The 15275-nt window shown below is 42.0% G+C and overlaps 1 protein-coding gene across 1 annotated transcript in view; it reads right to left on the reverse strand.

Moving 5' to 3' along the window:
• The window catches only part of ATP8A2 (ATPase phospholipid transporting 8A2), a 589227-nt gene that overhangs the window by 477336 nt on the left and 96616 nt on the right, over window positions 1-15275 (reverse strand). The window contains exon 2 of the mRNA XM_046664988.1: window positions 13953-14097. Within this exon, the coding sequence (XP_046520944.1) occupies window positions 13953-14097 (145 nt within the window). The remainder of the gene's footprint in view (window positions 1-13952; window positions 14098-15275) is intronic.

Here is a 15275-nt window from a genome sequence, read left to right on the forward strand (position 1 = left end):
TACTCCACTTTGGAGGCCCGGGTTCGAGGGTTTGGATCCCAGGTACAGATCTACACACTACACACCACTGATGCTGTGGTGGCATCCCACGTACAAAACAGAGGAAGATTGGCACAGATGTTAGCTCAGGGACAATCTTCCTCAAGCAAAAATAGAGGCATATTGGCAATAAATGAAAGCTCAGGGCTAATCTTCCTGAGGGGAAAAAAAAAGATACTTTACACTGCTAGTTTTTTCTATTACCATTTTCCCAATAAATACTTAACTTAAATTTCTCCATAACTTTAGGAAAATACTAAAATTAATCTTAAAAATAAGGTTGCTGCAAAAAGGAAATGTTTGTAGTCTGTTCCTTAAATATACTCATGCTACTCAATTTGCACATTATTTTTTTAATCTCTATGAATGTAATTCAAAACCTGGTTTTTTTTTTAACTCAAGTGATATATATATCAGGTTTAGTGGGAAAGTTATCGCCAAACATACAATCCAAAATGCAAATGACATCAAAATTTACAAAGCACTCAACCAGGCACTGTTTAATATGTTTTATGCATATTAACTCACTTAATCCTCACAATAATTCTATTAAATAGGCGCTGTAGGATGGGAGTGACAACGAATGAGGACCACCTCAACAAAACCACCCAGAGTGCCAGTTTCAAACAGATACCAGAGCTCTGCCTCAGACCAGAAAAACCTAGATTCTTCTCATGCAATGTAAGGTTTTAAAAAAAAAATGATCTATATAGCATAGTCTCACCAACCCAGTTACCTTTATCTGCATGCAACAGGAAATGAGAAGCACATTACAGCCTGCGGAATGTAAACATGACAGGAACAAGAAACTGAGGGCAAAAGTAAGTACCAGCACTGATATCACTTTGCAAATATTCCACAAAAAACACATTTGAAGACTTTATGCGGTACATAAACCTTGGCAAAAAGGTTTTAGAGACAATTCACTTTGTAATCAGAGACTATCTTTAAAGTCTTACTAAGCAGAGAACACATCTTAGAAGTTACTACACAGCTGTATCACTCCTGCAGAACTCCACCACAGCTCTGTTCATTACAGTAGAAACATTATTATTCCACAGATGCACGTGGACCCATTTTTATGATGCCCTAATTTTTAAAATACTCAATATATTTCAAAAAGTAAACAGCATGTGAGTTTCTTAAAAAGCTTAGACATTCTTATTGTATTCATTTTTTCTAATGATAGTATCTCAAAATAACAAAATTCATGAGGTCTCTTAGCACAACAGTTCAAAAAACCATATGACTCAATCAATTTATCTTCAACTACTATGTAAGGAAATAAGTTTGATTGTAAAGAATGTTAAATCAATACTTTCAAACTATATACAAAGTATTTTGATTTAAAATCCAAGTCAACTAACTTTCTTCTAAAGCAATCCACTATTCCAAAATCGTTAAATATCACGGGTTGGTTTCTATAAAAACACTTATTTTACTCTACAGCAAATGCCAGCACTGTATGAAAAATAGCTTCTTGTCTGTTTAAGCATATAACGTATGAAAACAAAATTTTGGAACACTGTATTGTGCCTGTGAACCATCAAAGAAAATACAAGCAAATGGACCACAAAACTAGAAATACGTGGTCCTCAGAAATTGGAATAGAAACACATGATAAAGTTGTCAGTAGCTGACTGACAACATCCAGCTTTCTCAGCATTTCCTCAAAGTTTACACATGTTAACACAGTTTTTAGATACAGTTTTAAGGGCAAAAATACAGAAAGCTTCTCCAATGCTCATTTTAATTTTTGTTGAGTACAGGAACAAGGTAAATTAAAGCAGTCATCAATTAACTTCATGAAATAAGAAAACTCCCTCTTTCTCAAGAATATAGTAGAAAACTCAACACATGAGGAGACCACACATACTCCCTGGGACAATACTGAAAGCTCCTCTCTACAAATGAGTCTACGCTATTACACTAAACATTCAGAGCACCAGTAAATGCATGACAGTTCATGAACACTAATTCAAATGCGATGTTAGAATTAACGATTTGTTACGGTGAGAAAAATATTTACGCTGCTTTGGGGCCTACACAGTTGTAAGTTCAGGCGTACAGGAAGAACTTTCCATACCAGCTAAGCATGGACTAGAACGGTTTAGCGGGTGAATTAATAAGTTCCCAATGGAGACAGATGCTCATGCGTAGGCCAAATGAATTATAAGCATTAAGAAAGAATTTTGGGGTGTGCGTACGTGTGTATACATTTTTACAGAATGTGGAAGGACACTGGTAAAGCCATCAGTAGGAAGATCCCATTACGTTATTTTCTGCTATGGAGTTCCCTGACTCTACAATATCTACAATGTTTAGCTTACAGACATGGCTAACCCATGTCAAGACCTCCATTTAGAGAATGACTGTGGTACACACACACACACACACCTCCTCCCTCCTGTACTTGAAATTACTTCTTCTGCAATGTCTGAGGATATCCTGTGAACAAAGCTTTATAGAAATTCTAGCGGCAATGACAGCTGGCAGGCAAAACAGCAACACTGAGAGAAGTTAATGTTTCTGTCCGCCCTTGGCATAGTCATCATATGAAATCATTCCATTGACTCATATATCAACACTAGAATGATTAATGAACTCTAATTTGTAAAGGTAACATTAAAAATTAATATAAGACAGTTTTAACAAAGGTGGAATACTGGGGAAGTAATTATGATACTACTCAGCACATAGCCTTACTGTTTTAAGGAGCTCTATTTTTAAATTGTCAGAGCTTGGTAACACATTTCATATGCTGCAGAGTAATACTCTCAAAGCACCCCCTCCTTTTACTTGAATAGAACTAAAGAAGTAATATATTTGATTGGATAATTTAAAGAATATTCTTTTATACAACTAAATTTACAATTAAGCATTCAGATTAAACCTCAGGCACAGTGCCAAATTCCTTAGAGATACTATCCAAACCAGGGTCCAACGGCTGAAAAGCTAACAGTCCAAAACAAGGAAGAAAGGGGAAAAAAGAGGAGGGAGAGAAAGACACAGACTTTATGTTCATAACTCGAAAACATTCTAGGTCTCCACGAGGACCAAGTTTCAGGTTTCTAGATTCTGTGGTAAAGCATCTGAGTCACTGTTCGGTTGAGGGGGAGGTCACAGAGAATGCAACGTGAACTTACACCCACCTCCGCTTGCTCGGTACACCAGGAGCCCCAGTCCCTGTGCTGATTTGTGACATATACACAAACACACGAACACATCTCAGCCTGCCCTAGACTCCGGTGCAGCACACTTACTTGGACAAGTTGCAGGCTAGAAAGAATATGTACAAAAGCCCCTAACAGCCAAGACTTACCTTGTTATTCTTTAACCTGCATATTTACTCTCCAGGCACTCTGTGTTCCTTGCACAGGGTAACACTCAAGTCCACTTTCCTTTTCCCCTAGTTATAGCTTATCATCTGAACATTTCAGTTATCAAATAACCAGATAGTGAGCGACATGAGTTGCATAAAAGAACAATATTAGTAACAACTAGTTCAGACTGTCAGCCATTCCGGACACGGTACCTCTAATACTGCACCTTGAGTACATACACAATCTCATCTAATTCTTCGCACCCTGTGAGGCGCAGCATTACCACAGTTCCTGTCTACTAAGTCCAGGATCTTGGAATCAAACACATCTACAGCAGAGAAGGATCTGTCCAAAGCTGGAGTCTCTCTCCAGCAGAGCTAGCTCTGCTCCACCTTGCTGGAAGAGGGAGACGAAAAGACAGCTACAATCCTTCACGACACAGCTGACAGAGGGCACCCCATCTCCCTCTGGTCCCTTGGGGTTGTCTAATTCTGAGGTAAAGGGGGGTCTGTGCCATTTTGAGGTCAATGACTTGCCCCAACCCACTGCTGAAAATAGTTTAAAAAAAAAAACCAAAACCCTCAGGAATATGAGAAACACTGTCACCACCTGCCAGTCACCAAAACTGGAACCCTGGGCACCACGCTGTCTGCTCCTCACCCACTCACAAGCCCACCTCTAACCTCCCTGCTGACTGTTTCTTCTCCTACAACATTACAGCCTCACACCTCTCCCTGGGCAATCACAATGGCCTAACGAACTTCTAAATGCAGTGCATGTGGGCGCAGACACACGCCAGAGCCAGAGGAGTGCTGCCACTTGCCCCTTCAAAAGCTTTTCCTGGCTACACTAACCCATCTCTGGTAGCCTGTCCTCTCACACACATCATCCATCGTCCCCAACTTCCCCCACATTATTTCTGGAAAGGCCTGCATGCGAGTGTTAGACTCCTCTATACTTTTGCACGTGCTGTTCCCCAAGCCTAGCATGGCTCCCCACATGAACCGCACCTTATCTTTCAGGCTGATATCTACTCCTCTGTCAACCCAGCTTACTAATCACCTACCAGCAAGCTTTCCCTCATTCTTCTACTTGCCTAGCCCTGCAGGGCTGCAACTAACCACCCAGCCACAACTCGTCCCCCCCGATAGAGGAGGACTGAAATGCTTCCCTATATACCACATACCAAATGTAGCATTAGAAATGGTGCCTGAGTCTTGTTACTATGTCTCAGTAGTGCTGAGGCCTAAAGTCAGGGTCAGACTGGGTTTGACCACATCAATTTTTCTCCATGGAAGAAAATCTAAAGCCCATGGCTCCAAAGTGAGGTGTGGGAAGATATTATTAGAGCCTAGAGGTATATGCACCTCCAAAAACTTAAGCTTTAATAACATTTATTGAATGGATTGACACTGGTGCCCCCACACAGTCCTATGTAATATGGTTGAAGGAGAAGCTCCCTAATTGGGGGGGGGGGGGGGGAGTAAAGTGCTATGGACTGAATTGTGTCCCCTGAAAATTCAGATGTTGAAGCCCTAACCCCCAAAGTGATGGTATGTGGAGATGGGGCCTTTGGGAGGTGATTAAACTGAGATGAGGCCATGAGGGTGGGCCTCCGTGATGGGGTTAGTGTCCTTACAAGAAGAGACACCAGAGAGCTTGGTCCCTCTCTCTTCTCCATGTGAGGACACAGCGAGGCGGCGGCTGTCTACGAGCCAGGAAGAGGGTCCTCATCAGAACCGGATCATGCTGACACCCTGACCTTGGACTTCCAGCCTCTAGAACTGTGAGAAAATAAATGTCTGCTGTCTAAGCCACCCAGTCCATGGCGCTCTGTGATGGCGGCCTGAGCCGACTAAGAAGCGGGTAACAGAAGCGGGAGCCTCCCTGCCTGTTCTCTCTGCTTATTACTACATATTTCAGTTTCCGTGTCCAGCTAGGTGGGTTTATGGATTAGTTTACCTAATTTCAAATACACTCACCCTCCCAAAAAGAACAAGTGGCTTAAAAATCACAAAATGAAACAAACCACAGATTGAAAATGATAAGCAAATAAAAAACAGCAGAACTGACACATCTATTCCTAATAAAGGCTCTCCAAAACCATTTTACTAGGTTAAACATTAGAACAATTTAATCAACTCTGATGTCAGCCAAAATATTCAAAATAATCAAGAAGATGATTAACAATATGTGGATTTGCATCCATAATTCTTAACTGAGAACCTCGGCAAGTACTTATGGGGTCTTGAGATAATAACTAATAATAATAATACATAGACATAGATATTTAAATATACATATTTAAAGTTCATGGCAAAAAGTTTTACTGATGGGCATGCGATCAAAAAAGTTTGGAGGGGGCTGGCCCCGTGGCTGAGTGGTTCAGTTCACATGCTCTGCTTCGGCGGCCCAGGGTTTCGCCGGTTCAGATCCTGAGTGAGCACAAGGGACTGCTCATCAGGCCATGTTGGGGTGGCGTCCCACATGCCACAACTAGAAGGACCCACAACTAAAAATACACCACTATATACTGGGGGGATTTGGGGAGAAAAGCAGGGGCAAAAAAAAGAGAAGATTGGCAACAGTTGTTAGCTGAGGTGCCAATCTTTAAGAAAAAAAAAAGTTGGGAGACCACTGATGCAGATACAGAACTTATGTGACAGAGCCAGGCCCACTCGCAAGCTGATGTCTGTGTCGGGTGGTCCTGAAAGCTGACACCAGCAGCCTCTGGAAAGACAGTTTGTGTAAGAAATAGTGAAGATGCATAGAATCATCCCCCAGAATGACCGAGGACATCCCAAACTCAACCCCAAATGCTTTTCTAACTATATGTGATATAAAGTAGTAAAGGTGGCTAAAAACCTATGATTCAAGTTTTGAAGAGCTGGCTTTCATTTAAGAGAAAAGGATAGATCAGCATTTAAATGATCAAACCCAACCTCATGGATTTCAGGAAATTTCTTTGTAAAGCATCCCTGCATCCCAACAATGAGCAGACCTCTCCTTTGTTCTCTCTAAGCATTGTCCCTCTTGAAAGGGTTGCTGATTAGCATTTCTGAGTAGGCTTTTGCTGTCTGTTGAGTGACTCAGCCATAAGTAGTAGAATAGACACTTAGATGCTACTTTCCAGAGAACAGCACAAAAGCCCACATGACTAACCTCCGACCACAGAACTTTCTGCAGCCCACACTGCTATCTACTTTTCAACTTGTACACCTCGATCAGACATCAGGCAAACAAACTCTCAGTGCTGCCATCTAAGGGAACGCTGTGGGATACCCAGGGAGTGAGTGTCTTCCCATCTACCCAGCACAACAAATGTGAAGATGTACGTCAGTGTCGTCTGCCTCCAATAAAGGACCCAAACATTCCCAAAGCACCAACAGAAAGACTCAAGAGCTTAGCATTTAGTTCCTACTCTCCCAGATGCTTCTGGTTAATTTTTCAAATATTTTTATCTTGAGATAAGTTTACACTTACAAAAGAGTTGCAAAAATAATACAGAGAGTTACCATATACCCTTCACCCAGTTTCCCCAGAATGTTGATATATCTTATATTGCCATAATATAACGACCAAAACCAGTTAAATAACATTGGCACAATACAACTCCAACTACAGAGTTTACTCAAAGTTCACCAGTTTTTCCACCAACGGACTTTTCCTGTTCTAAGATCTGATTCAGAACTGACACTGCATTTAGCTGTCATATCTCCTCAGTCTCCTCCAATTCTAGTTAAATTTTAACTTGCATTTTTCACAAATCCTGATGCTTCTTTTTATCTATAAGTGAAACCGGCTCAACACAAGGTTGACATAAAGAAAGCCATATTGCAGAAAAGAGACCACGTGGTAACTTTGAATGACCTCTGACAAACTAACCCAGTTGGATTTGCACCCTCCAGGAGATCCACCTGCTCTGTAGATTTTATGACCCCTGTTTGTGTATGTACCTCCCAGCTGTGATAAGACGATACCTTCTTTCTTTTGAGTTCCTTAGGAATGTGGCGGCTCCCCAAACAGTCCATGCTGATAGCCATCATCAACGACAACTGAAAGATCTGGTGTGGTGACTCCCAGTCTGGAACACCAGAGGGTCAACACTCCTAACCACTCCTCTATAATCCACTGGCCTACATAACTGCTTCAAGAGTCTGTGCCCCCTTAAGATGGTTCTTTTGGACATTACTCAGCCATCTTCCCTCGTGCTAGCAAGCTGCAATAAAAAGCCCTTTCTCTGCCATCATCTTGCTTCTCAATGACTGGCTTTTGTCTCACGGCGAGCAGATCGTGCCGTTTGTGTGGTAACATAAGAACCAGAGGTGCTCACAAGCTGACAGACACTAAGAGTTAACAGAATTCGGGCACAGTGGAGAGGGAAAATAAGTCCCTGACTGAAACTCTCAAACCAAATGCCTTGACCTGTTTTCACAAATGGGAATGGCATAGATATTTCTTTGCTTAAAGTCAGAATATGCTCCATATCCACCCACACAAGGGTCAACTTGATAAAGAAAGCACCATGAGAGTCTGTTCTCCTCCACATTTGCTGTTTCCTTAGAAACATCAAATACAAAACCGGCCCAAGGCTGACACGCTTTTCTGTTTCTAAAAATACATTTCAAGAAAGCTCACGCCTTTAAGGGTTACCTGAAGTACACAGCGCCAAAGGTCCCCAATTTGAATATTTTTATCTGCAAGATGCTTCAAAAGCTTTGTTCACGGGTGTAAACGAGATAAAAATTCTAATTACAAGAACCTGCTACAGAGTTCATTGCTACTGGTATATATAAATTAAGGACTCAGATATGCTGTGACACTCCTTCAGAAAATACAGGATGGGAGTGTCTGGTCTGGAGAGTAATCAAGTATATCTGCCTCTAAATTAAAAAGAGTGAAAGGGGACTATGTGAAGAGATCACGTTAATTAGCTTGACTGTAGTATTTCACGACGTATATGTATATAAAATCATTTTGTACAGCTTTAACATACAATTTTTATTAAAAATACGTAAACATAAATAAAAGCAGTGTACACAGAGGAAAATCTTGAGGCTGTTTTAAAGTAGGTAAATGGAATGCTTTCAATATAATCAATTACTCTTGATGAGGGTTTTTATACACGTTTACCTTGCCCAACTTGACAAGGACATCTCTCTCAAATGAGATGTGTCAACCTTGGTTTTTAAAACAAGAATCTTTACGTGAGTCAAAAGGATCTACTAGGATTCGCTGCTAGGATCTTGGTATTGTTTCTTTGTTAAGTTGTAAGTAGCATAAGTGTTAAGACCAGATCCTACCTAAATTATCCAGCTTTCAACGTTTCCAGGAGAGTCATTCACCCTTGAAGCACTCAATGGTATTAGCTCTAGTGCGACACATGTCATCTACCACTACTATTCATGCACAAACTGGTGTTTGCAGATAGGCTTGTTCTCTTCATTCCTCAAGACAAAAATACCCTCTCAAATATTAGGATCCAGCTTAACATTGTAAAACTATGATACTGTAAAACCTACCACACAGTGCTCAATTCCCATCGCTGTAAAGGCAAAATTCTATTTTAAATTTATCTTGGCAAAACCAACAGAATCTTCATATAAAGCAATTTTCCTTTACAAACCAATCTGAAGAAATGCAACAGCTGGGCAGAGCTCAAGTCATTGCTCTAATGAAGATTTTTGGTAGCTAAAACTCCCATCTGAAATGGATGACTCTTTCAAAACTGAGTATCTGTAAACCTTCCTAACTTCCTTTGAAGACCTCGTTTCAAAGGCTGAAGAAAACTGCCCTCACAGCCTTGAAACTCACTATTTCAAAGGGCATGCTGATAATCACATAAAAACATTGCACATGCCTGATCTTGATTACATAAATAATGCCTCTTCCTTTGATTAGCAAATTATTTCAAGAAGTTTTCTGGGAAGAAACAACATTTTTAACTTTAAACACTTTTCAAAATTCAGATGCACAAAATTAAGATTTGCCACCAGGTTCCTCTAAATAGTAAGCATTCTGTAAGCATTTAATGTTTTATTTAAAACACTTAAAAGGAGATGATATCATTCACATGAAATGTGCACAACAGGGAAATCTATAGAGATAGAAAGTAGATTAGTGGTCGCTTAGGGCTGGCGGAGGAAGGGATAGCAAGACGGATAGCAAAGGGTAAGGGATCTCTCCTGGAAGAGATAAAAATGTTCTAAAATTGACGATAGTGACAGTTGTACAACTCTGTGCATACACTAAAAAGCGTTGAATTGCACAGTTTAGATGGGTGAATTATATTTCAATAAAGCTGTTAAAAATATTTAAAAGGAGATAGGATTAATACTTCAGAAAGAAGGGATCTTGTTAGGTGGACATATATACAATCCTAGATACACATATGTACATTGCAATATTCCATTAACTACTATTCATTTCCAGAGGATAAATGTTAATGCTCTCACAGTTAAGGCTCTAGAAAATCGATGCCTAGGAGAAAAAGACCATGTCATATTTCTCCGTAATTATGATAATCAAAATTCATTGGCTTCAATAACGGAAAACTTCAACCTACCACAGCTTCAGATCAAACACTGGTATTGTGTGCAGTGTTAAGAACAAGAACAAGGTTTGGAGAGACATCTATTCACATGGCACAGACCCTCCCAGAATTTCAAGAACTTGCCTGGAATTTGGAGTTACCAGGTCGTGCGTTGGCTTGGGGGTGCCAAGCCTGCAGTCAACCCTGGTGGCCACCTTCTCCCTCCTACTCACCAGGTCCAGCCTCTTGGATGCTAGTCCAAACATTAACCCTAGACCTTCAATTCCTGTCCTGAACTGCACCACCCAACCACCGCCCCCAGTGCCCACCAACCACTCCCCTCCTTAGCAAACTTGGACCCTTTCCTGAAGTCAAAGCGCCAGTTACTCATGAAGCAGTCACGGAGCAACTGCCACGATTTGTGAGGCTGTAAGTCAGAAAGGGCCTGGCGTGGGGCAGGTGAGTGAGAGAACTCTGTTCCGGAGAGGGCCCGTCTCCTGAGGTACGCAGCATCCCAAGACGTCCAAATCCCTGATTTCAGGGACTGGCACGAGCCTTGTCTGTCCCACGTGGTCCCTTCTCTTCAAAAACCTTGATTCAGAAGCAAACAGCCTGGGATAAACCCTCCATGCCCCTGCCTCCAAGAAAAACTCGCTCTTTTCTCAAGAAAAATTATATTAAGGGAAAAAATCCTTTACCAATTCCCTTTCATAGGAGTATTCCTTTGAACAGCTTCATCAACTTTTGGCAAACATTCACGGCCAAGATAAAAAGCCTGATTTTTAAAAAATCAGTACTTGACTTCGGCAATATTAAAGTGCTAAAATAACATTGCTCAACATTGTATAAAATCCTTAAACTATAATGTCAAGGAACTTCATGATCAATTCCTTAATGAACCAAAGTCACATTCTCATTAGTAATTCCCATTTAAATATACAATCCAGGCAAAGCAAATACTCAAAGGCCATTTTATAGGACAGCAAGGGCCACATTTTCATTTCTTAGACCCTATGCAGTGTATTCGGAAACTTACACTTACAGTATAAGCCAGGAACTCAGAAATTGTGTGAATTTTAATATTTAAAATATTTCAACTCATTCAATTATACACTTACGTAAGGCTTTAAATAGTTGGTATCTACCTACTTTAATCCTGGCCAACTCACTGTACCTTCACACACACATCTTCCTCCCCAACCCCAAAAAAGCACAAATGAAACTGTACAAGAGGTAGCCACTTGAAATCTCTCTTCAATTAGAATAATAATAAAATCAGCCTCAAAAGTCAGCTTTGAGTCTTGATTACAGAACAGGCTATGATGCCCCATCACCAAGGCTTTTAAAAGTCTTCACCTTCTATGGAAACTAGAGAATTTAGACAAAAACAAAGACTCCTATTTCATTCTCCCAGCTTTCCACACGCACAATGGATACCAAAATTAGAAAAATTAATAGGAATTAAGCAAAAATACCACTTGAAAATATCCTAATGTTTAAAAAGAAAAACAACTCTTTAATTCCATATCCTATACTGTATAAGTCACTTTTAAAATAATCTTGTGGGAGGAGGATGAAAGGGGCAAAGGGACACGTGTGTACGGTGACAGATGGCAACTAGACTTTTGATGGTGAACACAAGGTAGTCTACACAGCAGTCAAAAATAATGATGTAAACCTGAAATTTATATAATGTTATAAACAAATATTAGCTCAATAAAAAATAACAATAATTTGTTTAATGTATATAAAGTGTTTATTTATTTTTTGGCGGGGCGGTGAGGAAGATTGGCCCTAAGAAAACATCTATTGCCAGTTTCTTTTTGCTTGAGGAAGACTGCTGCTGAGCTAACATCTGTGCCAATCTTCCTCTGTTCTGCATGTGGGATGCTGCCACAGCATGACTTCATGAGTGGTGTGTAGGTCCATACCTGGGATTCGAACCCACAAAACCTGGACTGTGAAAGCAGAGCACACGAATTTAACCACTACACCACCAGGCTGGCCCAACAATAATCTTCTTATCTTTTAAAAAGTAATTCAATAGAAACACATATAAGAGGGTATGAGAAAATGGAACTATATTAGCAGTGCAGGATTCCAAATGCTTTTAACCGTATTCACAGAGTTGTGTAACCATCACCCCAAAATGAAACCCCATGCAAATTAGCAGTCACTCCCCCTTCCACAACTTCTTCCCTTTTCCTCAGCCCTAGAAACCACCAATCTATCCTACGTCTCAGAGATTTGCCTCTTCTGGACATTTCATACAAATGGAATCATACAACATGAGGCCCTTTGTTACTGGCTTCTTTCACTTAGAATAAGGTTTTCAAGCTTCATCCATGTCGTAGCATTTGTCAGTACTTCACTCCTTCTTATGGCCAAATAATATTCCACTGAATGGATCTACCACATTTTATTTATTCATGGATCAGCTGATAGGCATTTGGATTGTCTCTACTCATTAGCTATTATGAATAATGCTGCTATGAACATTGGCATACCAGTTTTTGTGTGGACATACGTTTTCATTTCTCTTGGGTATACACACCTAGGAGTGGAATGGCTGGATCATACGGTAACTTTACATTTAACCTTTTGAGAAATTGCCAAACTGTTTTCCACAGCAGCCGCATCATTTTTCATTCCCATGAGCAATGTATGAGGGTTCTCATTTCTACACATCCCTGCCAACACTTGTTATCATCTTTTTTATTAGATCCATCCTAACGTGTGAAGTGGTAACTCACTGTGGTTGATGCCCTATACCTTAAACCAAGCCCACTCATTCTTGAAGTTAGCCTCAGCTATTCTAAGCTACACTTTTAAGTATAAAATATGCCCCAAGGGTCATTCTTAAAATTCAAAATAAAGCCAGGATAATCTAACACTCTCTTAATAAATGAAGGTATCATCTTCACATAATATGCACCATTATTCTACCCCAAATCCTATCAAGCTACAATATTGTACAGTGGCCAAACCTTCCCAAATAAAGCTGTCAGGCTCAGCAGCCTGTACAAGTGCTAATGCTGTAGTGGAATACTTACACATATAATAGCAACAAAGTTTTAGCCAGAGCTTTCAAGAAAGAACACTGGATTGGAATTCAGGTTTGTCAATAATCTACGTGTAACTTGATCAATCATTTAACTTCTCTATACCTGAACATGGTGTTCCAAGCCACTCTCAGAACTGCCTCCTCTAAAGTCACTCCCAGAGATAAAGTTCTCTAAACCTGAAAGTTTAATGAAATTTGAAAACGTACTAACACCTGTGCCTAAAGACCTAGCTTTGCACAGCAGAAAGAATTTGAGCTTGGTAGTTGGGTAGCCTGGGTTCTATTTCCAGCTCTGTCATTTAGTAGCTATATAGCCAAGGTACATTATATAACATCTTTCTGTCTCAGTTTCCTGATCTGAAGGTAATAACACTTTCTTCAAGAGGTTATGAGGATTTACAAAGCTAGTATACATCTGACACAGTGGCCAGCAAAAAGTAGACACTTAAATGTTAGCTTCCATCCATCTCTCTGCTAACTCTGGGCAAAGTTTCCCAGCAATAAAGACCTCTTAACAAATGTCCTGGACCATTTAGAGCTGAACGTGAGTCCTTGTGACCTATGGGATTCCTTTATAAAGGACTTCCCCACATTATGGTCTGTAAATTGCTAAGGAGAGCTATCAATTGGCTTAAAACAGGACTAGAAGGAATTCTTGGAAGGGAGCTCAGGGATGAAAAGGTAAGAGACCTCATTTTTTGTTAGGGGCATAAGAATAAAACTTCCTGGGGGCTCACACAGCCTGAGCACAGAACAGATGCAAAGGAGAGAAAGGTAAAGGCCGTATTCACATGACCTGACTGGAAGCGATGGTGTGGACCGCCACGCTCTAGGTGGGGGCGGGGTGGGGGGGGAGGGGAGTGGAAGGGGCTCGAGAAAGCAGATGGGGGTGAGGGCTGGCTAGACTAGCGTGGAAAAGCTAACAAGAGGAAGATGAGCCCCATGCTAGCTGTGAATTAACTGCTTCTTGCGTCTCTCAGCCGCCGTATCCTACCTGATCTGGTTGTCACGGAATTTGTTGAGATGCGGTTGGTTGAGGTAAATGGTGCGGGCTGGTATCTCCAGCTGGTCTCCAACAGACGTGGCCCGGGACATCTCATCATCTGCCTTCTTATAGCCCGAAGAAGGACGTACAGGTCCTGCAGAGAAGAGGCGCGGGCAGAAAACAAAACACAAAGAAGTCACGCCAGGCAGGAGACAGCGAGCACGGGCTGCAGGCGGGCGGGGACCAGCTGGGAAAGGATGCTCTGGGCAATGCTGGGCCCGCCTATGTACCTTGGCTCCCCCTGGAGACCCGCCGCCGCAGCTGCTCCCCGCTCCTCCCCGCCCCCTCCCCGCGCCCCACCCCACTGGCCGTCCCCGGGCCGGGAGGGAACCTCTCCCGCGGGCGCGGGCGAGAGCGGCCTCCCTCCGCACTGCCTCCTCCTCGGCCCCTCCTGTGCTCGCTCCCTCGCTCCCTCCCGGATGGCTGCAGCGTGCGGCCGGCAGGCGGAGGCAGGGACAGCGAGGGGCGCCACTGCGGGCTCCAGAGGGCGGGGCGGGGAGGGGCACGTGGACAGAAGGGATGGGGTGAGCAGAGGCCAGAGCCTCCCTTCTCCCCCAGGTAAGCTCCCCCTCAAGGCCCAGGGATTGAGCTCCGGAGCTAGGTTTTCTTGGCTTCTTTGATATGTTTAGGAACAGAGAGATGACAGCAAAAGAGATGTGCCCTGCGTTCAGTCACTGCAGAAAGTACTGGCGAAAGCACATCTCTGTGCTCTAAAAATGAAATTCCCAAACCTCAGTGTCAATGGCTTGCTCCCCTATTATCTTGAAGGGACCAGCTGCTTTCTCCCCAGATGTGCCTGGCAGCCTGAGTTCAGGAGCTTTACTAATTCCAGCTTATAGAGGGTTGCGTGATCTTTCATTTCATTGCTCAAATTACTGTTTCTGCGGTTAAGACACAAGCAAGTCTACCTCCCTAGGATTTTATTTCAGTCCTATAGTCAAGCCTCTGTCGGTGAGTTCAGCCTTGCCACAACCTTCACGTAAGGAAGTGTCAGCATGGAGACTAATAATAGACTCATTACTAAAACTGCTATGCGCATGCGCACACACAGGAGGCTCCAACTACAAGGCAGTATCCCTCGTTAGAAGGGGCGACCCACCTCAAGAACTGACTTCGGGAGGGGTGCCTGAAGCAAAGGATCACAGAAAAATAAATGCCCTACAGATGAAGCCCTCTTTCCTCTTCCTTAAATATACGTTTGTTCTAATATCTGCCATGCTTCCCACCTGTCAAAGAAATGGATGTCGCAGAGTACTTAAGAAACTGCATCTC

This window comes from Equus quagga, chromosome 6 (assembly GCF_021613505.1).
Source record: "Equus quagga isolate Etosha38 chromosome 6, UCLA_HA_Equagga_1.0, whole genome shotgun sequence".
NCBI lineage: Eukaryota > Metazoa > Chordata > Mammalia > Perissodactyla > Equidae > Equus > Equus quagga.